Consider the following 27,191-nt stretch of genomic DNA (forward strand, 5'->3'; position numbering starts at 1 on the left):
GGCAAGGCAATCATTCTCGTCAACAACATTTCTCTCAACTGTAGAAAGCACAATGCAAGAATAGTAGGTGCAGACCTGCCAGGTCTTACTCACTGACGTCGCCCAGCTCTCCTAGGTTTGTGCCCAGACACCTCTGGGGTGCCAGGGATGTCTTGGGGGCACCGTGTGATGCTTTCCCCACTCACGTGCATGTGCTGTGAGCAAGGACTGCAGCTCAGGGATGGCTTGGAGGAAAGCACCTTCTTCTGGGAGCTTGTGGTCCTGCCTGACCGAGCACTTGGAGCCTTTTATGTAGAACCAGAAAAATACTGAGAGCTCTCTAAATCAGGAAGTTTGATGTGATATAAACTCCAGAGACATTGGCCTGAAGCATTTTGGAGAGAGGAAGCGTGAAGTTTTTAGCTGCAACATAGTGAATACTGATGAGCATTTATGAACACGAGTGCAGTAATTCTTTCTCTGAGAATCATGGATCTACAGCACGTTTTTAAGAAAGCATATAGAAATTAGATAACTTGGCCAATTTTGTTTTATCATTTGCAGTGACAGTTGTGTTAAGGGTACTTCTAAAAGATCTTACTTTCTGTATCAGAAACAGTGTGGCCAGCAGGAGCAGGGAAGTGATCGTGCCTCTGTACTCGGCTCTGGTGAGGCCGCACCTCGAATACTGTGTTCAGTTTTGGGCCCCTCACTACAAGAAAGACATTGAGGTGCTGGAGCGTGTTCAGAAAAGGGCGATGAAGCTGGTGAGGGGTCTGGAGCACAAGTCTTATGAGGAGCAGCTGAGGGAACTGGGGTTGTTCAGTCTGGAGAAGAGGAGGCTGAGGGGAGACCTCATCGCTCTCTACAATTACCTGAAAGGGGGTTGCAGAGAGGTGGGTGTTGGTCTCTTCTCCCAAGTGACTAGTGACAGGACTAGAGGAAATGGCCTCAAGTTGCGCCAGGGGAGATTCAGACTGGATATTAGGAAAAAGTTCTTTACTGAGAGAGTGGTGAAACACTGGAACAGGCTGCCCAGGGAGGTGGTGGAGTCACCCTCCCTAGAGGTATTCAAGGAGCGTGTGGATATGGCATTGTGGGATGTGGCTTAATGGGCATGGTGCTGTGTGGTGTGGGTGGGTTGTTTTTGGTGTGGGTTGTGGTGTGTTTTGTGGTTTGTGGGTGGTTTGTGGTTTTTTGGGTTTTTGTTTTTTGGTTTTTTTTATGGTTGGACTTGATGATCTTACAGGTCTTTTCCAACCTTAGTGATTCTGTGATTCTGTGATTAATTTGTAAACATACAAGTATAAATTAAATGGTTATATGATTCTGAGCTCTGTTGATGCTAGAAATACCAGTAATCCACCTAAAATCTTTGGAAAAGCCTGAAGACTGTCAAATTTCTAATGCTAGTTGTAGTGTCAGCTCTAAAAGTTTTCACATTTGCCTAAAGATGTTTGAAGCAGGAAAGTTTTTCCCAAGGAAGCGTACCTGAAGTTCTAGTGGCTGATCACCTGTTTAAAAGCAACTTAGTGCAAACAATGTTGTAAGTCACTTGTAAAGACATAACTATACTCCTTTAAAAATGTTGAGACATTCATTGAAGAGCTGTTCAAGAGTGCATGGGTATTTCACTGTCAGATTTTGCACAATAAGACCCAGCAGGGGATTATCACTGGGGACTTCCCAAGAAAATTCATAATGCATAGTCACCATGGAGATTTTAGAGCTCTATTGCATGCATCTGATAGAATTAGAATTGTATTGTTATATACTACACATATAGTTGCATACAGTATTTAACATGTACTATCAAGACCTGCTGGTCAAACTAAAGGGCAAGAAGGAAATGCACAATCAATGGAAGCAGGGACAGGTATCCTGGAAAGAGTATAGGGACACTGCCCAGTTGTGTAGGGATGGGGTCAGGAAGGCCAAGGCACAACTGGAGCTGAACTTGGCAAGGGTTGCAAAGAATAATAAGAAGAGCTTCTGTAGGCATGGCAGCCAGAAAAGGAAGGTCAATGAAAGTGTACCCCCATGATGAACATGACTGGCAAACTGGTAACAACAGACGGGGAGAAGGCTGAGGCACTCAACAACTTTTTTGCCTCAGTCTTCACTGGCAACCTCTCTTCCCACACCTCTCAAGTGGATGGACCTCAAGGCAGGGACTGGGGGAGCATAGTTCCTCCCACTGTAAGAGAAGATCCAGTTCGAGACCACCTGAGGAACCTGAACATACATAAGCCTATGGGACCTGACGAGATGCATCCCGGAGTCTTGAGGAAATTGGCTGATGTAGTTGCCATGCCACTCTCCAAGATATTTGAAAAGTCATGGCAGTCAGGTGAATTGCACTCATTTTTTAAAAGGGTAGAAAGGAGGACCCTGGGAACTACCAACCTGTCAGCCTCACCTCCGTGCCCAGGAAGATCATGGAACAGATCCTCCTAAAAGCTATGTTAAGGCACATAGAGGACAGGGAGGTGATTCAACATGGCCAGCAAGGCTTCACCAAGGGCAAGTCTTGCCTGACCAACCTAGTGGCCTTCTATGATGGAATGACTACATCAGTGGACAAGGGAAGCGCTACTGATGTCATCTATCTGGACTTCTGTAAGACCTTTGACACAGTCCTCCTCAACATCCTCTCTAAATTGGAAAGATATGGATTTGATGGATGGACTATTCAGTTGCTAAGGAATTGGCTGGATGGTCACATCCAGAGAGCAGTGGTAAATGGCTCAATGCCTAGCTGGAGGTCAGTGACAAGTGTTGTCCCTCAGGAGTCCATACTGGGACCAGTACTGTTTAATATCTTCATCAGTGACATAGTGGGGTCGAGTGCACCCTCAGCCAGTTTGCAGGCAACACCAAGCTGAGTGGTGCGGTTGACACGCCTGAGGGATGGGATGCCATTCTGAGGGAGCTGGACAAGCTTGAGAAGTGGGCCCATGTGAATCTGATGAGGTGCAAGGTCGCGCACCTGGGTCAGGGCAACCCCCAGTATCAGTATCAGCTGGGGGATGAAGGGATTGAAAGCAGCCCTGTGGAGAAGAACTTGGGGGTACTGGTGGATGAAAAACTGGACATGAGTTGACAATTTGTGCTCACAGCCCAGAAGGCCAACTGTATCCTGGGCTGCATCAAAAGAAGCGTGATCAGCAGGTCAAGGGAGGTGATTCTGCCCCTCTACTCTGCCCTGGTGAGACCCCACCTGGTGTACTGCATCCAGCTCTGGAGTCCTCAGCACAGGGAAGACATGGACCTGTTGCAGTGGGTCCAGAGGAGGGCCACAAAAATGATCAGAGGGATGGAACACCTCTCCTATGAAGAAAGGCTGACAGAGTTGGGGTTTAGCCCAGAGAAGAGAGACCTTACTGCGGCTTTTCAGTACTTAAAGAGGGCTTATAAGAAAGATGGGGACAAACTTTTTAGCAGGGCCTGTCGCAGTAAGACAAGGGGTAACGGTTTTACACTAAAAGAAGGTAGATTCAGACTAGATATAGGAAGAAATTTTTTACGATGAGGGTGGTGAAACACCGGAACAGGTTGCCCAGAGAGGTGGTAGACGACCCATCCCTGGAAACATCCAAGGTCAGGTTGGATGGGGCTCTGAGCAACCTGATCTAGTTGATGATGTCCCTGCTTATTGCAGGGGGGTTGGACTATGACCTTTAAAGGGCCCTTCCAACCCAAACTATTCTATGATTCTGTGATTCTACAAATAAATACATATGCTCCAGTTAGTACTTCTGGTCAGAAGGAAGAAGGTAGAACAAATACAAAGGTAATGGCAAAATATTATTTAAATATGATAAAGAAGATCATTATAAACTGTAGCTGCTTCATTTTTTTCAGAATGCCCCAGTATTTCTGATTCTGCAGAAAACATGCTGCAATGGAGAAGCCCCAGTAGAAAAACAGCATTCAGGCTTGTGTAATCCTCCCAAATACAACAGTGCAATCTCCAAATGTAGTCCAGATGTCGATAAAAATACCAGGGGACAAGTGAAAAAGATTTAAGTTGAAGCATTCTTTTCAGCTAGTCTAATTACATCAAAACGTATATTTTTAATGGCTACAGGTATAAGCTGGCCAAGACTTCACTGAGGAAGATCAAAACAAAGTGTTTTCTCTAGTATTAGCTGGCAGCATGTTTCTGCATCCATTTGACCAAGTGCAGTGCATCCTGCAAGCTGTGGTGCCCAGATGAGCTCTTTCTCCCCCTTGCAACCCACTGCTGGGGCGCAATGGCTTCCCTTGGCCCTTCCTGGGGCCGGGTTATCTCCAAGCATCAGCATGCACCGCAGACTAGCCAAAACATGGATGAGGAGTAATGGCCCCTCAGGGAGCCGTGAACAGCTCACACTGAAATGAAGATTTGCTTGGTCTGTGCAAAGCAAAACTCAATTTCCTATTCTGGGAAAGATTAAATGGCTTTTTTCAGTACACACTGCTGAAACAAAATGTACATTTCCTGTCTCTTCTTTCAGTATTCATTCTAGAGAGAAAGTGTGAAAATCTGACATTTTGTTCTTTTTGGAGATTAAGACAAACATCTAAACACTGAAAACATAAGCATCTGTCTTCTGTCTTCAATTGCTAGAAGACAACTGGAGAAAAGCTTTGCTGAGCTCCCTGAGGAAGAGGATTTTCCTGCAGATCACCACACAAGTGCATTATCTCCAGGAGGACAATGTATTATGAACATCCTGGGCAAGGATGGCCAGCTGCTGGGCCTTCCTCTGTGGCTATCTTCCCTGGGAAATGCCAGCGGGTTTTTCACCCCACCTGATAAAGCACAAACGAAGAGAGGGGAGAGAAGATAACCCACCAGAGGAAATTCTGAGCCATGAGGACAAACAATTTCATAACTCACTCTTCAGCTGCTCCTTTCTCCATGGATATTTTTAGATGGGGATAAAACACTGAATTATTCACCACAGTTTACTTTTCCCTTGACTGGAGGACTAAGCCATAAAGAAAACAAAACCAGTCATAAACATGGGATGCCTTTAGGGCAGGAATAAAAGGCTCCATGGAAACCAGAGCCCCGGGCTAGTAGCTGGTTCACCTCTGGGTGAAGCCGGATGGGTTGATGCTTTCCAGGACCTCCCAGTACATCTGTTCAGTGCTGGGAGACACCCAGTCCAAAGGGAAACTCCCCTGAAACAAGTCTAGTGGAGACAGTGTGTCCTCAGCACCAACTGGTTTGTTGCCCAGCTGTAAAATAGCTCTATATTAATGCTCTGCTTACTAAAGAGTTTTGAAAATCTGTGTTTCCTCTTGTTCAATGCTATAGATCATTAAGTTCACCTCCTTCCCAGAGAGATTTCTCTTTTTTATTTACCACTTAGGTACCGGGAAAAGTCTTATGCACCACGGGAAATGGAGTAGATTCTAATATTCAGTCATCAATCGTTGTTACTTATGTTTTCATAAATGGTCATACTGAATCTTTTCCATACTGAATTTCACTGAAATTATTCACATGTCTTTCAGACTGAACCTTGCTATTTTTCTCCCCATTCTCTCCCATGTGTGCTTCCATACTGTTCTGTGGGTTTAGCAGATCACCACAGTACATTTTAAGCTTGAAGTTGAGTGTAGGGAACGAGTAACTTTCACTGCACAGCATTTCTGGAGCAGATGGGTGATTATGTAGTGTGTGTAAGCTGATACTGGTTTAAGCGTGTCATAAATACAAGGAAGTGAAACTAAACTTGTGCCAAAATCTTTACTCGGTTACCCTAATCATGCATACAAGTGCCAGATACTGCCACCAGTCTCCTTATCAATACAAACAGCAACTTTTAGTGGTCATGAATAAAGACTCTGTCTACATGCATGCAAAGTATTCTATAATATTTTAAACCATATAATCACTTAAATGCTTTAATCTTTATTGTGGGTTTCTTTTTCTGAGCAGTGCCAAATGTTTCTGTAGCCCCAGATTATCCAATCAGCATGAGCTAATGGACCTGCTCAGGAAAATGAATGGGACCAAAGTATTCCTCAAAGCAGCCCATGCTTGTTGGGAATTACTGGGAAACTGTGCTGTTCCATGCAGGTGAGCAAAGTCTGGACATACCTTTGGGTATGTCCCATAAATACTTTAGGAAGGGTCCTCCTATCTGCAGGACATTTCATCAGCCCAGACCCAGGCAATTCCTTCTTGTTTTGATGGAAAATAAGTTAATAATGCATCATTCCTAGCTAAGAACCTTCATACGCTCCAGGGACAACTGCGACCTCCTCTCTATGCCTGCTTGGTGCGAGTGTCAGCACTGGCTCCCACCACAGCTCTAAGCTCAGCTCAACAAGGCAATTCCTGCTGTGCTGTGTCCACACAATCCACAGAGCTGTCTCATGGGTTGCTTGGATTAGATCAAGGACAGACAGTTGTCTGCCAGAACGAGATTTATTTTATTCTGCTTTTTTTTAATTAAAGATGAGAACAAATCACTATGCCTAAGTTATCTGGCTGTTGGGACAGCGATGGGTGGGACAGGCTTGCCAGACTGCTTGGACCTCCTGGTGGTGTGTGGTCTTTCCACTATCTTTCCACAATAGTACTGGGAGATGTTTTCCTGTGCCAACAGCTCAAGGACTCAGTGAAAAGTGTCCATGATTTGTCTGTTCAGGGGACAATGCTCTTACGAACAGTTCATATCTACAAGTACTTCCTCATAAACCCATGCCTCACATTCAAAAGGTGAGGATTACTTCTTGTTATTTCACTGCAAGCTGTTCCTAAGGCTGTGCTCCATATCAGAAAAATGACGATCGCTGCAGGAGATCCTCACATACATGCAGAAGCAGGATCAGTTCCCCCTTTGGTACAGCTCATCATCCTCTGCCTCTTTCTGTTTGTTGATAGGCCAACAAGCAGGACTCTTGATCTGGGGGAAACAGTAAATCCTTCAGAAAACTCTATACTTGGCAATACAATACATGCTGTTTACCTTTGATTCATTGATTACCATGGGTCAGTAAGTGTGTTCACATCAACAACAGAAAGTGGCTCTTAAGGTGTATTTCCATGGTGCTTAATCTGTTACTAATTACTAATTAAAAACCTTCAGTTGGAGTGGTTAACACTGCCAGCATTGATTCTAGTGAGTTCTACATAAACAGACACAACTTCACCCCTGTGCGTAATTCCTACTCAAGCAGTAGTTTGGGGAAGTGGAGAGAAAAAGTGTGTATATGGGGGTCACCCTCACACACATTTCCCTCCATTTACAGCTTTCCCCAGCCCCCCAACCCCAGTGTACAGACACCCCGTAGACCCTCTGAGCTCCGCAGGTCCTTCCCAGCACCTGCAAAGGGGCAGAGGAGACTGTGTGCTTCTAAGTGAAAACAAGCCAACATTAAAAAAAAAGAGCAATAAATTTTCAGAGCATTGGAAAAGGATAAAAAGTATCTTTCTTTAAGAAAAAAGAGAAAAAAAGAGCTAGGGAATTAGAGGCCACTCAGTGCAACTCCAGTTCTTGGAAAAATGCTGGAAATATTAGTAAAGCATCTAGAAAATAACAAGATGATAAACAGCAAGAAAAAAAAGCAAGACGACAGAAACAAAAATGGTTTTGTCAAAAACAAACCACATCAGACCAGCCTAATCCCCTCCAATGGCAGAGTAACAACCCTTGTCATTAGGAAATAGTTGAGCTAAAGTACAGCTTAGCTAAGCAATAGCTAGGTTATATTTAGGTTTAGTAAGGCATTATTGTCTTACATGATATATTCTTACATAAGGTACAGAACTATGCATTACAAAATTGGTGCAAGATTGGAAACCATTTCAAAGGTTTTAGTGATCCAGCATTAAGGAAAAATTGGGCTTTCCCTGGGGTGTGCTCTGGGTGTGGGCTGATTCAATATTTTCATCATCACTGGTGTAAAGACACCAGGCGTGGCAGGAAGGGAGGCAGAGTGCAGCCCAGGGGCTGCAGGATGTGGCAGCTGGGTAGAGAACAGGGGGGGGCTCCAGTTTTGCCTCTGGAGAAATGTAATGTCAAATCAGTGTCAGCTAAGCAGGATTCCAGCAGTCCTGTCTCTGGCCAAAAAACACAGCATGGCCACCTTCATTCTGGCATTTCCTAACTGCAGAAATTTCCAGCCAATGTGTCCTGCCAAGGCACCTGGCATGTGACAGCCCACCCAAAAGTCCCAAATTCTATCACCTGCAGTACCCATACTACCTGTTTCTAGGCTAAGTACATGATAATCACTACAGATGATGGATGGGACAAAAAAATGAGATTCTGGGGGAAGAGAAGACAATGCAAATGCTGGAGCAAGCAGCCTAACACAAAGGTGATGGTAGACTTACAGGGTTTAAAATCAAGCCAAAGAATAAGTTAGTTTTCAGTCTGTGGGGACAGGTATTTCTGTAAGTGGCCAGTCTCCAATTTCCTAGCCATTTCGGGGAGATCTAGAGGCATCTTGGCAGAGGTCATGTGCTTTTTAAGGAGGGATTTGAAAGAAAGTATTGCCACAGATCATGTGGAGAAGTTGGCACCCCCTGGGCAGCTTCCAGGTTTTAAATCTCTTACGGATCATCTGTCTTAGAGTGCAGGGCAAGAGGTGTGCAGACATTTTAAACCTGCAGAAACCTAGTGCTTTTCTTTGGTGACAGAACCAACCATTATCAAAATAAAGATTTAACACTGAGAATGTTCAGACCACATAATTTTAGAGCATAGAAGCAACAGGTTCACCGAATCTTCCTCTTCCCTACAGTTCTCCGGAGGGAACAATTGCAAACAGACACAGAAAGAAATTAAATTTGCCCAGATAAAAGGTAGAGAACTGTCAACATTTGTTCTCAGACCCACTCACATATATTGTTTATTCATGGCACAAGAAAGCAGAACATAAGTCTACTCAGATAATAAAAAAATGTAAATGTACAAAACAAATTAGCACGCATTTGAACATTTTCCAAACTCTGTTCTTCTGTGCTAAAGCATTTTGTCAATAGTCAGAGACAGCTCTCCCCACTGCAGTCATGCAAGTTCATCCTTGGACATGCTTTATCTTGTCCTGAGTCTAGGCAGCAAAGAATCAGACCTCTCGAGACACCCGCAGTCATGCTTCTTACATCTCTGAGGAAGCAAACGGAGTTAAATCTCACCTGCTTGAACATCCCCCTAAGGACACATCTGAAAAATTACCGTCTTAATGGAGACATGTGAAGGAAAATGACAGTATCAAGTGTTTCTTTGGCAGCAACTTGCTTCTAATTTTGAAATAGCCCATTCAAGTTTGCCGGTTCCAAGGTTCACCATTATCCTTTTTCCCTCCCATGTAGGCTTTTAAAAAGCATATCATTAGCAGGTCTTAATTACAAGCAGGTCTAGAGAAATCAAGGCAGCTACATGGATCCCTACTGAGATCATGATCAGTGCTGGAAACTTTCAAAGTCTCCGAGGAGAAAAGCACAGTCCTGTGCAGCGCTGCAAGCCTGAGCCCAGGCGGCATCACGGAGGGGTGCGTGCCACCTGCTGCGGCTGTGGCGTGCTGGGAGTACAGCAGATGGTCCACCAGATTTGTTTGTTCCCAGTGTGCATATTGTGTGCTGCGCTCTGGCAGAGCCTCAGTCTGGGCAGCCGGGAGGGGGGCTGTCTGCTTGCCTTGTGCTGGCTCTGCTGGGGCATGCCAGAGGACAAGGGAGATGACACCTTCCCAGGGAGCTGAGTGTTTCAGGGAAAAGCCTCTGGAGTCATGCGGTGAAAAGCAGAGAGAGGTTTCTTTGCAGGGTGAGGTGCAAACCTGCAGTGCGAGTGGAGACAGGGATGCCTGAGAGCATGGTTTCACAGTCATTTTTATTAGAAAAGTACAATAATTTAGGTTGCAAGGCACCTCTGGAGGTCATCCAATCCCACCACCTGCTCACAGCAGCACTAGCCTGGAATATAGCTCATGTTGCTCAGGGCCATGTCCAGCCAGGTTTTGGATGCCTCCAAGGATAGCAATTTCACAGCCTCACAGAGTGACCTGCTCTTGTGTTTCACTTTGCTGTGAACATTACTTTCCTTATATCTCATTTGCATTTACCCTGCTGCAGTTTGCATCCTCTGCCTTGCACAGTACCACTGTGCACCTCTGTCTCCATCTTCTCTCTAGGGTAGCCTACTACATAAGGGAGGACAGCAGGTACAGCCTCCCTCTTTGCCTTCTCTTCTGTAGGCTGAACAAGGCCAGGTCTCCCAGCCTCTCCCCACTTGTCCTGGGTTTCAGTCCCCTGACCATCCTGGAGAGATGGGACGGACACAGGAAGATGCGACACCTCTGGCAGCGGCATCCTGCCCTTTGGTGAGGTTAAAGCAATTGGGAAACCACAGCCTGAGAAGAGGAGGAAGCGGACTCAAAGCCAAATTTTGGAAGTGTTGGAAAGTAAAAGTCTCCTTGGGACCCAGAGGGTCTTTACTGCATTGCAGAAAGAAACTGATGCTAGAGTGAAAGCAAAGGTAGCAACTCACTGCCATGGCTCAAGGGACAGTGCTACATGTGCATTCCCTTATCGGGGCTGGAATTAACGTCTGAGTGAGACTCTCCCCCTTGCAGTAAGCCCAGGCCTGCTGTGTGGGGCTGGCAGAGGGCAAGACCAGTGTACAGCATGAAATCAAGGAAGAAGCAACTTAAAGGTGAAGGTCTGCTGTATCTTCACTTGGAAGGACTGGAGCAGACACTTGACACAGTTGTACCTGATCTGGTATGGGCGCTGCGGGTGACTTGTTCCAGCAGGTCACTGCTGAACTGTTTATGTAACCATGAGTGCATTTCCCCTTGAAACACAGTGAGAAACAGTTCCACAAATTAAACATTGCCTGGCAGTGGAGAGAAAGATACAGCCTTCACCAGCTCCACGCTGACATTTAATCTCAGCACTATCGTAGGAGGGACTCATGTGCTCTCTGTACTCCAGAGGGCATCATTAGAACAACAACAACAACCCATCGTGTTTTAAAATGGCTTTCAGGGTAATTAGTTAAGTATTTGAAAAAGATGAAAGTGCTTCTTTGCCAGAGAAGCGAGCATACAGTTCTTCTAATTTAAATAATTAATTCTTTCTGGACTAGAGCCAGCCTGTTTCCAAGGGAATTCATGCTGGATGACTCTTGTTGCCAATTTACTGAAAATGAAACAGTATTATTAAGATCTTGCAGCAATAATAACAATAACAGTAACAATAACAAACAATAACAATAACAAAAATAATAATAATTTTTAAAACCCCAAAGTAACTTGGGGTTCAAAGTAATGATGCCTAATATTCCAGACCGAGAGGAGCAAATGGAAGGATTCCTAACAGCGTTGTTTCTAAAGAGCTGTCTTTCAAAATATCAGAGAAGTGGCTACCTAAGCCTGCGTCCTGCACAAGAAGAGAGCTGCAAGTTCATGTGCAATATATTCTGCTATCAAATACTGAAACAGAGCGCCAGCAAATTTCAGGATAATTTACATGATTGGATGAAACTGTTGTATACATCAGGGAAAAGAAATTAGGTATCACGTTGCATATAACATTGGAGACTGATATGGATTAGATTTTATTTCATTTATTTTTCCTCTTGCACTCCCATAGAAACATCAGCAGGTAAAGGGCACTTTCAATTGCAAGACTAAACTGTTCTTAAATGAAGTCATGTTAAGTCAATTGGGTTTTTCTTCACTTTTCTCAGTAACTTTACTCATAGCTGCACTTTTTTTCTTTAATTGTGTTCTCATTTGTCTCTTGATGCACATATCATTCATCTTCAGTCTGCACAAGTTCTAGGTAAGGCTCTGTAACTTCAGAGGCTGTTTTCATTTGCTACTTTAAAGAGAAACGGGCTGCATGTGCCCAGCTGCTATTTTACCAGCTGGTAAACAATTCAAATATATGTTCTAGCAGCCTGGATCAAAACTCAGACTGAACTGTTCTGCTTACCTTTGCATGGGTGAAAGGCACCTGCAGAGGAGAAAGGGAGGAGAAGCCAAGAAAGGATTTGCAGCAGCTCTGACAGCCCTGTGTGCCTGGAACCCTCCATGCTGCACCTACTGTTAGTTTCACATGTGCAAGGATACATGCTGGGAAACAGACGAAAATAAATGCTTCCATTTGCTCCTAATCGCTGAGGAATGGGCCGGAGGAAAAGCCCACCAAAACAGTTATCCCATTATTGTAAAGCTTTTCTTTCTGAAAGATTCTTCCCTTAAAGTACACTACAAGAAAAGACATTTTCACTACAAGAAAGACATTGAGGTGCTGCAGTGCGTCCAAAGGAGAGCAATGAAGCTGGTGGGGGGTTTAGAGAACAAGTGCTATGAGGAGCAGCTGAGGGAACTGGGCTTGTTTAGTCTGGAGAAAAGGAGGTTCAGGGGAGACCTTATCACCCTCTACAACTACCTGAAAGGAGGTTGCAGCAAGGTGGGTGCCGGTCTCTTCTCCCAAGTGACAAGTGATAGGATGAGAGGAAATGGCCTCAAGTTGTGCCAGGGGAGGTTCAGATTGGCTATTAGGAAAGATGTCTTCACTGAAAGGGTTATCGAGCACTGGAACAGGCTGCCCAGGGAAGTGGTTGAGTCACCATTCCTGGAGGTATTTAAAAGACACATAGATGTCGTGCTTAGGGACATGGTTTAGTGGTGGACTTGGCAGTGTTAGGTTTATGGTTGGACTGGATGATCTTAAAGGTCTTTTCCAACCTAAATAGTTCTATGATTCTGTGAAGTATAGCACCTTTTCTCCTGCAGTCTCCCACCTCCCAAGGGGATGGTCCTCCTGCGTGGAAGGTGTTCAGCTGGCCATTGACCTGTGAGCTTTTTCCAGTCCCTCAGTTATACCCACATCAGCACAGCCCCTGTGGTTGCCCCTCCACAGGTGCTGCAGGAGCACAGCCTCTTGCATGGAGTTTGGCTTTAAGGGGGGATCACGTAAAATACAGGTAGCCCAACCACATGGGTCCACCTCTGTGTGAAAGCATGCTCTAATGTACCAGCCCGGCACTTCCTTGCCTGCATTTTGGAAGTGCCTGCACCTTGTACCAGCCCACACTCGTGGAGCACAGGGCAACAGTTTGTCCTTCAATCCATTGCTGCATGAGGTACCAGGTGACACCAATCCAGATGGGGTGTGCTGGGTACCATGGGCCCCTGAGTGCCCATCTCTGCCACCGTGTCACCATCCCTATAGCAACCCTCAGCCACTACACCAGTACCACTGCTTTAATTTTAAGTTTACCAGTGATGTCCCCAGAAATTGGCCCTTATTAATGGCAATTTAGATAATCAAGAAATAGTGGTTCATTTAAAACAAATATGCCAAATAAAAGCTGTTAAAAGTCTGGTGTAGAGGAAGCAAACTATCTCTGTGCAAAATACTGAGATGAGATCTGGCTGCAGCATGCATCCAGCTGTCTTTTCCTTAGGCTCTTGTCTAGTATTATATATGTGTTTAATTTTACTCATTTCAGTACTTCTACTGTATGAATTCATACAGTTTACAGAAGTTAATGACACATGTGAACTATTTGCTAGAGTGAGGGGCTGGATTCCCAGCAGGAGGATCTGCAGAAATGCAGGAAGACTCTAATGACTCTTACAAGCAAAGGCAGGGTTCGGCCATGCATATGCAGTAAAAGTCAGGTGCCTCCCCAAAAAAATTGTCTTCACTGTTTACTCTGCACCATTTCTAAAGTAATAACACTTGTCTGCCCTGGTTAATGTTTTCTAGAGGACGCTTTGCTTTCATAATGCTATTTAGCAGTATAAATAAGAGGGGAGCTGCAGGGTAGTCGTAGTGAAGACAGCGGGATCCTTGGAGGCTGCTGTAAGTAGTGATTTTTTTGTTTCATACAGAGGCTTCAAAAGTGTATCCTCTTGTTGCATGCAATTGATTTTAAGTCTTTGCTAGGGTTGTATCTTATATTGAAATCTGTCTTAGCAATTTTTCCAATGATAGAGAGGCTTTTATTGGGTCAGCTGGATATAAAGGATATAGGCATCACAATTTAGGCATGGAGTTGCCTGCACATTGTCAAGTGGCTGGCAGGAGGAGTAAGTATCTAAAAGCCACAGTGGGGTGTCTAGTTGCCTTGCAGAGAAGCAAGGTGATCTCTGGAGCCAGCAAATCCTAAGCACCTAAAAGTGGGTCTTTCACAGATGTACCTTCTGCTAGAGGAAATAGGCCCTGCTCCATTAAAAGCCTGAGGATGGGTGCTTAGAGCTTTTTATTAATGTATTGGTGATTCTTTTTAAGTAATTCTACTGATTTTTATATTTAAGGTCTAAAGAAATATCTTTTCTTAGGAATAGTATATCTAAGGTCTGCTTCCCTTTTACATGAGACATCTTACTATTGCTCTAATCATCAGAATACAGGATCAGTGAGAGGGAAGGAGAGAAAATGATGTTCTCCACATGCTCAGGGGAGCTAAGATCACAGTGAGGCCAAGATGTTCATGGAGCCAGAGGCCAGGCAGTGGTGAGGTGCACTCTGGAAAGTAGAAACTGGGAACCTGGTCTGATCTGTTCTTGGGACTGCTGCTGCTTTGCAGAGAGAAGAAAATCTCCCACCTGACTGCCCTAACCACTGCACTGGTTCTTTTTTATCTTCTTTTTTATCCTCTGGCCTCAGTGATGCTTCATCCCTGAGTATGTGCAGTAACTCAGGTTCAACAGCAAATACTGGTGGTGGCCTGGTAGAAGAGTGGGAGCTCACGTTCACCTGTTTCCAGGCAAAAGGAGGCCTAGGAGTGGGTGATGCCACTCTTGGAGGGCGCACTTCCAGGGTGAGCTTGCCAATGCTAAGCTGTCTTACAGAAGATAGATGACACTGGGAACAGCTCTGTGAACAGTCACATACATTTCTAATGGGTAGTGTAAACTGGGCTTCCATGTTTCTGCTGCAAAAGGAATTAGTTTTAATGAAATACTCATAGTGGTTGGATTCTCTGCAGAATCAAATGCCCTTGACTTTTGCTTGCAATCTTCTCAGGGGCCTCAGGCACAGAGGCATCAAAACTCTGAATCACAGGAGAAGTAAATGTCTAGCTGATCAGTCTGGAAAAGCCCCTGAGCATGTCCAGGCACATACAATGAGGTACACAGAGAGCTTTCAGGCCAGCCAGAAAAGCACATGTGAGTTTGTGGTGCTCCTGTGAGTAGGCGGTCCTGGACAGTAGGCTTCTGAGGTCGTTTTCTCACACACAGATGTGACTAGTCAAGACTTTCTTTTGTGACTTTCTCGTGTGCTTGGGTGATTGATGGCCCTGAGTAGCTGAGATTAGTTCAGCAGACACCACTGGTGGTGGTGGGGCCATGTCTTGACGTGCCTGGTGCCCTTGCAGTGCAGCTTTCAGGAAATAGGTTTCTCAGATTTCCTCATTTAGAAGCTATCAAGAGGGAAGCAGCACCATCTGGTGAGCAAACAGCTTTTCTATTTCATGCCTGCATATGTTTTTGAACACTGCAAATTTTCATGTTGTCTAAAATGAGATTATTGGTGAGGACCCCTTATGAGAGTAGCATGGGATGAATATTCACCTCCTGAACTATTACATGGGACTCTAAAGGCAGAAAATTGTCTTCAGAGTTGTCTCTCCAAATCACAGCGATAAAAATCAGCCCTGAAGTGGACAAATTAGCTATATCCACAAAGAAGCAAGTTCTGTTGGTCAGAAAACTTAGTCCAGCTCACTTCCAGGTCTTCTGGTGGAATTATTCTAGGGTAACTTCAGCTAATTCCATTTTTCTCCATTTTCTTTCTAGGATATACTGCCGAAAATAAGTACTGCCATTCTGGGTTGCATGGTAGGGAAGATTGTGTGATAGGGAAGAGGTAATACATTCAACAAGTGTTATCACCAAATCTGTTACAGATAAATTGCTTAAAGGAACACTGTTCTCCAGGTGTTGGCATGCTCTTGTGCCATTGTCTGGTTTGATTGAAAGCTCTTCATGGAAGCAACCTTTTCTTGAATACCACAAATATATTGTCAACGCGTAACATAGCCAAAGAGATGAAAAGAGGCAGAGAGGTAAACGGGTTTTCTTCCCGATTATTCAACAAGTCAGTGTAGATTTGGAATTAAAATTTAAGAGCTTTTCACTTCTGCTCCCATGTTTGTGAACAAACTGGTTTTATTGAGATTATATGAGTTAAGGTCTTAAGATAGGAAGCTTCCTGCAAAATTAGCTCCTTCAAGTAAGGGGCTAATTCCCTAAGGGCTTTTTAGCAGAGGTTCTCAGCTCTTTGCTTTTTAATAAATTGCTAGCAAGTATGCTTGGTAGGAAAATTCCTCAACCATTAAGACCACATGAGAATCTGCATCTTCTGCTTCATACTGGAAGGGTGGTGTCTGTTGTAAATTTATCATTGGCTGATCACTTGCTAACCTAGAAGCCACAATAATATCAAATAGAACAGTAAGTATCAAGTATGAAGTAACAATTCCCAATCACATTCTAAAGGCTTACAGGATGTATATTCTATTATAAAAGTACCTTTACATTTCAAAGAAGGGCCTAATAGAGTGGGCCACTTGTATCTTCAGGGCTTAAGCACCAAAAAAGACCTTACAAACTGCAGCTTCTGAGTCTTTTATAATCCTATGTTTTTAAAATAAACTGTTATCAAGATTTTTGTGAGGGCTGACTCATGAGTCTTGACTGTGATTGGCCAGTACTGAGTCACAGATGGATGATTCAGATTCAGATTGTATTTAATTATCTGTGAATTCAGAGCTGTAATAAAATGAAATTAATTCCATGGAAGTACATAAACTAACCACAAAATGCAAACATGTCATAACTACATAAAGCAAAAATATAAGGGTAGGAAAAAAACCTTCAGAAAACTGTAACCAATATTTTACAGAACCCTTACAGCAAAACCATGCTGTATCCATTAGCCATAATTTTGAGGCCAGGTCAGTTAAATTCCTTGTCTACTTTGCATTCCAAATAAATAGAAATTGGCAGTTCAATGTGTATATAGAAAAGTCCATCTATCTGCTGTGTTTTGTAATAAATATTAAATGTGATGAGATAGCAACAGGTGGTGACATGTTTAAAATGAAATGTTTCATTCTTTGGTATTCGTGTTATTCTTAATAAATTATGACTGCAGCTGAGTAAATGGTTCACAGTGAATAATTTATCTAGAGGCAGCTTTTGAATCGGCCTGCTGGATATGTGGAAATAGATTAGGCTTAGCTCTGATGCTTTTGTCTGGGAGTTGATTTCTTTTCAAAGTCTGACTAATACATTGGCTCACTGATAGCTGGTTTTAAATATTCAGAACTGGAGCTCTTATGTTAAGTTACAAGTAGCTAGATATAGTGAGAAGTATCATTTCAATGTCAAAATCAGAGGAGGAGGCCAAACTATAATTTAAAACTACTGTGCACAGTAATTGAAAATGTAGTTACCAAGAACCCGTATAGTTTTCCCATTTGTCAATAACACAGTAGATGTTATTGCAAACAGGCCTGTTTTTTAGAAATACTTATGTCGAACATGTAAATGTTTGAATATTTGATTATAGCTCAAAAATGCTTTGTCGTTCTTATGCAGGTCTAACTGTAACTGGATATTCAACTACTAATACAAATTGTTCCCTCTGATGTTATGGAGAAAGCAGGACTGTGAGCATATAGCACTTTCTGACGACAGTCTCTCAAGTTGAATCATGCCAGAAAAAGAAAGGTGCAATTGGTTTAATATGCCTCTCCTTGCACAAGTTTTAGCAAATCTGGTTCATTATCTCCCCAAAGCCTTTGCAACTCTCACCGTTTCTTTGCCCTTCTCCTCCTCAGAAATGAGGCCCACTGGGACATTCACATCCACATTGCCAAGGTCCCTTTGTAAAAGTTTATACAGTGCAGAGTGTCAGCTCTGCAAAGGAATGTAGATACCACAGCCAAACGTAACAGGTTAAGATAAATGTATTGCCCTTTGACCAGTAGAGCATCTGATGAAAACAAGGACTTGTTTTTGTTAATGACATTGACTCCTTCTGCTGTGCTGAAAATGAACCCACTCCAATCGTTTGGTTTGTCTATTAAAAGAAACACATTACTTCAGGTTCTTATTTAAAATGTTACATCATTTTTATTCAGAAACAAAGAGCAGCTATTCCTTAGAGCCATAGGGCTTTATATTCAGCTTGCTACTGAGAAACAGCCGCCACCATTTGTACTGTCTTGAAATAGGGTGCCTTATCAATTTGACCAAAACTTTATTTAAAGGTCTCCTTCATGCCTTTTTGCTCAAATTCTGTTTGTATGTAGCTGTTGATTGCTGCCCACTTGCATGAATTTTCCTCTTTCGTCCTTTACTCACAAAACATCCAGACTTCTTCTGTGATGCGCTTTCCAGGAATTATCTTAGACCATTAGTGTCAAAAGTACAGTGATATCACAGCCATCCACTGATTAGCCATGGTGTGTTTTCTGATGGGATATGCTCCGTTCTCTGGCCTGCTGAGGGTGCTGTGTATTCAGCTAATCCATGCTGAATTTTGTCTTTGCAGGTATTTAGGGTGAGGGTGGCAGAAAGAGTTGGTGGAGACTTGCCAGGAGGCCTGGGAAAATAAAAAACTCTGGCAAGAGTTGGAGAATGTGGAAACTGAGGACCAATTTCTCATTCAGTGGGAAATACAGAATAACTATTTCTACTTAATTAATTTGCTTACCTTGGTAATAGCTTCTCCTTTTTTCCATAGGAAATTAATACAAGAAGATGAAGACCACATTCTACATAAGTTTGCTACTGGCTGGGCTTCATGCTGTTGCCCGTGGTCAGCTCCCACCCAGCCACCACAATGGACATGATCCAAATGAACCTAAACACCACATGCATCATGGAGGTGAAGCGATCGCTTGCCTCAAACTAGTGCCAAACAATGCTGACTTTGCATTTCAATTTTTTAAAGAGGTTACACTGGAGGCACCTAATAAGAACATTTTCTTCTCTCCTGTAAGCATCTCCACTGCATTTGCGATGCTGGCCCTAGGGGCTAGATCAACCACTCAGACTCAGATCCTGGAAGGACTCACCTTCAACCTTACAGAGATTCAGGAGAAAGAGATACATGAAGGCTTCCACAACCTTATCCACATGCTGAGCCATCCCGAGAGCGGGGTCCAGCTCAACATGGGGAATGCCATCTTTCTAACAGAGAAACTGAAGCCTCTAAAAAAGTTTTTAGATGATGCCAAAGCTCTGTATCAGCTGGAGGCTTTTACCACTGACTTTAACAAACCCACGGAGGCTGAGAAGCAGATCAATGATTATATAGAGAGGAAAACACATGGCAAAATTACTAATTTGGTCAAGGACATGGATCCACAGACTGTAATGCTTCTGACTAGCTTTGTTTTCTTTAAAGGTAAGTCCTTTAAGATTCACATTCACGTTACTAATTCTTATTAACTGATCTAATGTCAGTTACCTCATTTGGAAATTGCTCTGGGGGAAATTTCAAATGCTCTTTGCTGGGCCAGAAGAGCCCCTACTGGCATACTGGAGGTGGAGGAGAGGTGGCAGGACCCTGCTCGGCACGGGGAGGCAGCCGGGGGCCACACAGGCTTGGTTGTCTCTGTGACAGCCACGGGAGCTCTGCTGCAAGCCACAGCCTCCTGTGCAGCCTGAGCTCTCTTTTGTGGGTTTACCCGTAACTCCAATTGCCCCATGTTCTTCTAAATTTCAGTGAAGGTGCTGAGAAGCATGCATGACCTAATCCTTTTAATACCTCTCTTTAAAAGTATGCATGATTCAGTGGCCTAATTTACTACATACTCCATTTTTTTCCTATCAGAGTCCTTGAAGTATACGCACTAACATATTTACAAATGGAAGAAGCTAGTGGTGAACAGGGGAGGGCATTGTAAGGAACAAAGTGGAAACATGGTGCATTTCTGATGAGGGTTACATGATGTGCTCTTAAGCCTGACACAACAGCACTCAGATATGAGACCCTACATTAATTTTATCTACAAATTGAGGCTTATGATTAAAGTCAATAGAAATGAAATGCATTCAGTATCTGAGTACACAGATGATGTCAGGGAAGCCCTTAAATGACAACCTACAGAAAGGCCACTTTGATCACCTGAACAGGAAAGTAATGGTACAAAGAACATGCCTAATAAGTTCATTACTGGCACCTGAAAAATAAAGTTAAATTGGAATCTAGTGCACTCTTTTAACCAGGTAAAGGATTCTTGCCTTACTGGAATACACATTTTAAAATGTTATGTTTGAAAATTCTGAATTTAACAAATGGAGGAATGGGTGAATATTATTACTGGCTATACAAAATTCACTTTATGATGGGATGGGACGTGGGATATTCAGTTGCATTCTCCTTCTCTGTATCAGGCAGCTGGGAAAAGCCTTTTAAACCAGAGCATACCGAAGAAAGGGAGTTCTTTGTGGATGCTGAAACTACTGTGAAAATCCCTATGATGCACCAGACAGGCAGATTCGACTTCTATTTTGACGAGGATCTGTCATGCACCGTGGTACGACTTCATTACAATGGGAGTGCTACTGCATTTCTGGTTCTGCCAGCAGAAGGGAAAATGAAGCAGTTAGAGCAAACTCTGGTCAAGGAAACCATTCGGGAATGGTCAGACCATCTCTTCCAGAGGTAATCTACCAGTCAGCTGCAGTGGCACCTAGATTTATAGTCTTTTTTCTTTTTTGGGAATGCAAACATTATGAACTTGCTGGTTCTGGGAACTGAGTGGGTTATTTTTGGCTTGTGTGCCCTAGCTGTAAAAATCTTGCAGCTAGTTGGCATTTAACTATTCTCTTGTTGATGCCTGAGTGACTTGCTGCTCCCTGCACCAGAGCGGAGACCATCCTGATGGGCTCCCAGGAGTCCCGAATGGCAAGCCTAGATTGGCGTTTCTAAAACAGTTCATTGACTGAGTGGGAAGGTGGCAATTCTAAGGCAAATCTCCTATACTGAGGTTTTGGCTAACGTGTTTTACTTCTCATATGTCACTGACACACCGTGACTCAGACATATGTCTAAACCTTAAGTAAACCATAACTTCAACAGTTTGTAGTAATGCATACATAGATAATATGTCCTACACAAATATCTTCCTTACAAGAACCATTGCAGCACACAGTGGTTGTTAGAACAGGCTAGTGATTAATTGTGGGTGTCCTGATTTTCTGGCATTTTGTTTTTGAAACTATAAAAATCTAATGGGGTTCTGTTAGCTCCTACCATTGACACTAACATCAGCTAAAATGTTTTACAACCTTGTTTGTCTGGGAGGGAAGAGATCTTAGCACCGGTAGATGAGTAATATCAAGTTAATATGTGTCTAATTTACCAAGCACTGCCCTGATTCACAGCTAATAAGGCTGTGCCATTCCTACCCATGATTCTTGGTGCATCATTATAGAAATGCCAGCACAGTTAATAAAAACATAATGGGTAGAAAATTGGATATGAGCTAATAATGAGATACCTCAAGAACGAAAAACAGAAAAGTCTAATTCTCAGCTGCCAAATCAGGAAAATCTAAATGATTTCTTATCTAAATGAAGTTCCTTCAAGATCAACATAGGAATAAGTTCTTCATGGGAGAGGCTGTGAGAAACAAATGGCAATTTCAGTTCTACTATTATGTTGATGCCAGTGCCAATAATCTTGGCACCATCATCTTCTAGTGCACTGGGCAATACCGCATAAAGGCTACACCAGTGGGGTTTGGATCCCATCTATTTTATGGTTCAACCCAAGCTATCTCTGGGCGAGACAGCAAAAGACTTGAGCTACCTAAAGGTAATCACTGCAGTAGGTGACTTGGAGGCTCCAAGGATCCCTAGAGAGTGCAAGAAGAGAAATCCAAAATGAACGCATACTAAGCAGGGGCTGCCTATAGATAACTCACAGTCAAATTCGATGGTGGCCAGCCCACGGGAGGAAGACGAGTAGAGGATAGGGTGTCCAAAGGTGCAGGCAGCTGGTCACAGACCTTCCCTGGAGCCATGCCAAATGCCACAGCTATGCCAAAACCACTCCTTTGCTTTGAAGTGCTGGGGTTTGCCACACTTCTCCCCTAGCAGACTCTGTGCCCCACTTCATGTCTCTACCTGCTTGAGTGACATTGGCTGTCACCTCTGCACCTCTGGCTGTAGAGGACCTCTCATTACTGTCCTCCTTTGGAGAATGCTCTCAGATTTGCTGAAGCAAAGCACCAGATAGATATAGCTATTATTATTATTATTATTGTTATGAATGATAGTGCCTGTATCACCATGAGAAGCACCAGCAATTGAATTAGTGCTCTTTGTACACTCAGAGCTGGTCCAGCCCCCTGGGGTTTGACATGCATGGGAATTACACAGCTTTCTCAACATCATTTACCTCGGTGAAAGATCCTTCTCACAACCTTCTGTGTTTCTCTTCTGCCTAACAGCCTGGTGAGCCTCTACTTCCCCAAATTTTCTATTTCCGGGAGCTATGAAATAACGAACACCCTTAGTAAGATGGGAATTGTGGACGTGTTTACCGACCAGGCAGATCTCTCTGGCATCACCGGCGCCCCAGAGCTGAAGGTTTCTAAAGTAAGTCTGTGGCTGTCAGCCCTTTCCTTTGTTTCACGAACATGCAGGAAAACCACTCTGTGGTAGCATCCAGAAACACCAGCTAAATACAGCTCCCAGCTTCCCAGCTTGCCTGCAGCTGGGCTCACCCTGGCCTCAGCCTGCAGGCTTACAAGAGGAGTTTGGCCCGTGGTAACAGCAGAGATCAGATTAGTTCGCTGCACATCTATTTTTCCCAAGACTGGTATCGTCTGAGATCTCTTGGGGTGGTGTCTGGAACATCAACCCATGGCTCCTCGAGGGGAGCCACTAATGCTCCCAGGCACACCACAGCCTGTCCTCCCACCCTGGAGACTCAGAGGTGCAGACAAGCCCTTAATAGTGGAGCCTCCATCCTTCATCCAATCTTTGGGACAGAGGACAAATAGTCTGGGAAATTTTTTTTAAGGAGATTTCTGTAGCTCCATCCCGGTCCTCATTTAAAGTAGCCATGATTACAACAACACAGCTCACGTCTCTGCTGCCCTTACTCACTTCTCAGTGGGTTCTCCAAAGCAGGGCTGCTTTAAAAGTTGTCTGATTCATCTCTCAGGTGGCTGTTGTCTGCCCAGAATGACTGTCTGTTTTCTTTCTTTCTAGGTTGTTCATAAGGCTGCTCTGGTTGTTGATGAGAGAGGTACTGAGGCAGCAGCAGCAACTGCTGCTGAAATAATGCCAGTGTCTCTTCCTCCAACCATTGAATTCAACCGTCCCTTCCTCACGCTGATTTTTGACAGAGATACAAACAGTACGCTCTTCATAGGAAAAATAGTTAACCCAACTATTACTAGCTGAAGTGACATATGAATTCTGCTTGCTAATACTGATTAAAGATGTGAAACTGCATGAAATGATTTATTTCCATTTGTACCAGCCTAGTATACAGGTTTTTTTTAGCAAAAGTTTTCATTCTATGCCATTATCAAAAACTATTGGTATTGACCATGACACTTGCTTAAGAGGAAGCAAGGAAAGTGTTCTAAATTCAGCTAGCAAAGAATGCCTTTTTTTACTTGACTGAAAGCCAAGGAAAGACTTAAGATTTGCCAGCATTCAGAGAGAGATATTTGTATTACAGTGGAAGACTCCTGCTTAATAGGTGGTTGTCAGCCAGAATAGCAGATGAAATGATTAACAGTCTTGCAAACAAAGCAGAAGTGGTTGTAATTTACCATAAGTAAAAGTAAACAAGAGATGGGAAGAGCTGGATCAACAATGCAGGGTCACAGGAGACTGAAGCTTCTAATGGAGACAGCACTGGGAATGTGAAAAGCTGTCTTCAACAGAGAAAGAAATCTCCTGTCTTCAACAGAGAAAGAAATCTCCTTTCTCCACCAGAAACCTTTTATCATCTTTAGCACTAATCTAGCAGCAAATCTTCCTGAGTTTCTTGCAGCTCAAAACCGAGCAGGAGGATCAAATCTGCTCTTGAACCTGAAGACTTTCAACCATGTATTGCAAATTTGACAGACTTAGCCTGTGCAAGTAGCTGACTTCTCATGCATGCATCGATTAGTGGTCAGAAGGAGGATGTAGCTGGATGGGCAGGTGAGGTGGCAATTACACAAGCATACTGTCAGCTGAGATTTGTGGAAAATGTATAATAAGGGTTTAGAAAATTGTGGATATTTCAAGTGTTGTCCTTCTACAGCCAACAAAGTAGATAGGGAGCACCCAATAAGCAGATCACCTGACCCAGGGGGTGGTGGCAGGCACCCAGGTAGGACGTAGAGCAGCTTGAGGGCTGGCTGGTAACCGCTTTCAACAGACCTGCCTTGGCAACAGGTACCAGAAAGAGCACAGTTTCCCTTTTCTTCCCTACAGCTGTGTTTTTTAGAAGGAGACGAAATGGTGTCACGGCATCAGGAATCGCATCAGGAGCAGTCAAATGGCTTGGGAAGCTAACACAGCCTCAGCAAGGTCTTGTGTGCTCTCTGTGAAATTAAGAGCCAGTGTGATTTTATCAGTCTGGTTCAAAGCACTGTCCCACCTTTCACAGTCAAAAGGAAAGCTCCCTTTCTGCTCTGTGTTCCTAGTAAAAAGCTCCTGTTAATTCTCATACATGGTGCTTGACATCGCTTTTTGACTAAATAGACACAGTCTCTGTATAGACAAGCATATGAACAACTCACAGCATCAATGGCAGGACTCCCAGTGAAAAAGATGCATGTATGCTATATCACCTTCCTGGGTCCTTCCTGCACTCACCTCCATCTGTTTGGGTGGCTTTGTGGCGTGACGTCCACACAGCGATAATTCATAAGGCACCCTATCTGACTGTACAGGTTTCTTGACTTCCTGAAATATGACTGCACAGTGCAGCAGTGATAGAGTCAGTCTTAGCCATTATCACCCCTACTGCTAACTGCTGTTAAAGAACGGGCATTCAGCAAAGCAACAGTAAAACCTTTAGGGACAAGAGAGCTCAAAGAGGTGAGATTCTTAGCTATGTCTTGAATTCCCTAGACTTGCACCAATTTGCACCAGCTGAAAAACTGACATAATGGATTTTAGCAGAGTGATCCTCAGTTTACATCAAGAAATGTGGAAGAAACAGAGGTCCCAGATGCACAGTTACCTGTGGCAGCTGCAAGACTAAATACTGCTCAGTCACTTGTAACACATTTTGGAGTGGATGGAGACATAGACAGAAATACAGCATCACAGGACGAAGGTTGTCCCCATGTGGTTCTGGGAGAAATTTGAAGATCAAGAGAATCCCTCACATCAGCTACATCAGGTTTTGCAGGTTGTTAATTCATAGTTTGGGAAGGAGACTCCTTTCTTTCCTACCCTCAGTATCTTGGTGCTCTCACAGACACATGCCCCATTCAGAAGCAGGATGTGCGAATTCTGTTTTCCTCCCATATTCCAGGAAAATGAGCCCACAGGTTCACAGGCGGGAGGTGCAGAGGCAAACATGCTGCCACACAGAACTGGTGCTCTGCAGCTTGTGCTTCCCCTCTCACTGCATCTCCTGTATGATCTCTCTGTGTTTGTAAAATGTGTTGGGGAGGTTGCAGGGACAGCAGGCGAGGTGGTAACTGCGTGCCAGACACAGGAAGACAGAGTGGTGGCGATGAGGGGTGTGTGCCATTCCCACAGGGGATTTCCTGCCGATGCCAAGATTGGCGTCCGGGAGCCGTCTGCCAGACTTGCTTCGTCAGGCAATAGCTCCTGGTGTACTGACATAGTGCTGTGATTTTCCACTGCAGGATTTGCCAGAGACAGTGTTGAAGAAGAGGCAGGCACCACACTTAGCACAAAAGAGCAGCAGGCAGCTTGCTCCCTGCCTACGTCTGTGCTGCTCTGCACTGCGCTGTTTGTTATGTGGCCCGTTCTCATCTCTCCCCCCCATCCACCAAGTCTTACTCTCCTAATCCTGCTCTTGTTGCCGCAAGCAACACCAAACAGATTTTCCCTATTACGCTTGCTCTTCACGTTTCCTCTCCACACCAAATCTTTTTCACAGCCTCCCACTGTCCCTCCTGCAGACTAACATTTTACGTCTCCCACCCACCAGCGCCGTTTGTTCATGCGGGAGGTGGACGCTGCCGGCTCAGGCATAGCACCTGCTCCACCAGCAGGTCCTGCCCTTCTCCTTCCCAAGAAATGGAGGGCAAGAGGCAGTGGGGCTCCTTGCCTCTAGACTGCCTCAAGGGCACTCACGGCAGAGCGGGGAAGGCTGGGCAGAAAGGCAGGGCTTCAGGCCACTGAGCTATTCCCATTCAGTGCAAGGAGCAATGTGTGGATATAAACGAGCCTGAGGCACATGTCAGGAGCAATTAACAATCAGGTTCATTAGCCATTGACACAGCTGACACAGCTAATGATCATGGGCATGGGACTCACAGCTGCACTTGTGGTGATCCCAGGTTTGGGTGACCTGGTTGTCCCCTGGCCAAATGGAAAACCCTGTTTCATTGACTGCACTAGGGCCATGCCATTGGCTGTAGCCTGACAGCCTCCAAGTACCACATCCCAAGACTGCAACAGCTTCCCTGGTTCACACACTGTTTCTGGAAGGAGACTTTTGGGATACGTTTTGCTTTTTTGTCACCATCATCCAAGGCTGTATGTGGAGGAAGGGAACCAAAAGTCCCCTCACTTCCCACCCCATGTCCTACAGCCCCCCTACAAAGAAGAGTCAAGGGAGAAACTCCCCATTTACACTTCAGGCACGTGTAATCTGATAGCTCTTGTTCAGCATGGAGACAGGCATGGGTCAGCATAACCGTTAGCTTTGCAAATACAGCAGTGTTGTTGCTTGTAACACAGCTACCTGCTTTGTGTTAAACTAACAGCGCAGGCCTTGGGTCTCTGCAATTGTCAGGCTTTGCTTGGACTTGTCCTGTCCTGCCTGGGGTTTTGGTTTAGCTTCTTTGTTTTTAACAGTAATTATCCAGCAATCAGGTGCTATTACCTAATCTGTTTAATTTGTTCCTTAGCTTTGTATGATAAAACATTTACATATTGGTACAAATATAGGTATTTCTATAACTAGGAGATATTAAGAACAAGTAGTTATTCTGCATAGAGTGAAATGTCTATGGCCCTAGAATGAAAAATGAAGGCATACAGGCATGGCGGGATGATACCAGGGG

At 44.1% G+C, this 27,191-nt stretch overlaps 1 protein-coding gene across 1 annotated transcript; it reads left to right on the forward strand.

The window, feature by feature from the left end:
* Window positions 1–18,717: 18,717 nt before the first annotated feature.
* On the forward strand, window positions 18,718–23,382 carry LOC104257780 (alpha-1-antiproteinase 2). Its single transcript, XM_059819602.1, has 4 exons — window positions 18,718–19,366; window positions 20,359–20,629; window positions 22,422–22,569; window positions 23,188–23,382. Exons 1-4 carry the CDS (start codon window positions 18,718–18,720, stop codon window positions 23,380–23,382), a joined length of 1,263 nt encoding a protein of 420 aa, XP_059675585.1.
* The last annotated feature ends 3,809 nt before the right edge of the window (window positions 23,383–27,191 follow it).

The sequence above is a fragment of the Gavia stellata genome, chromosome 7, assembly GCF_030936135.1.
Source record: "Gavia stellata isolate bGavSte3 chromosome 7, bGavSte3.hap2, whole genome shotgun sequence".
Lineage (NCBI taxonomy): Eukaryota > Metazoa > Chordata > Aves > Gaviiformes > Gaviidae > Gavia > Gavia stellata.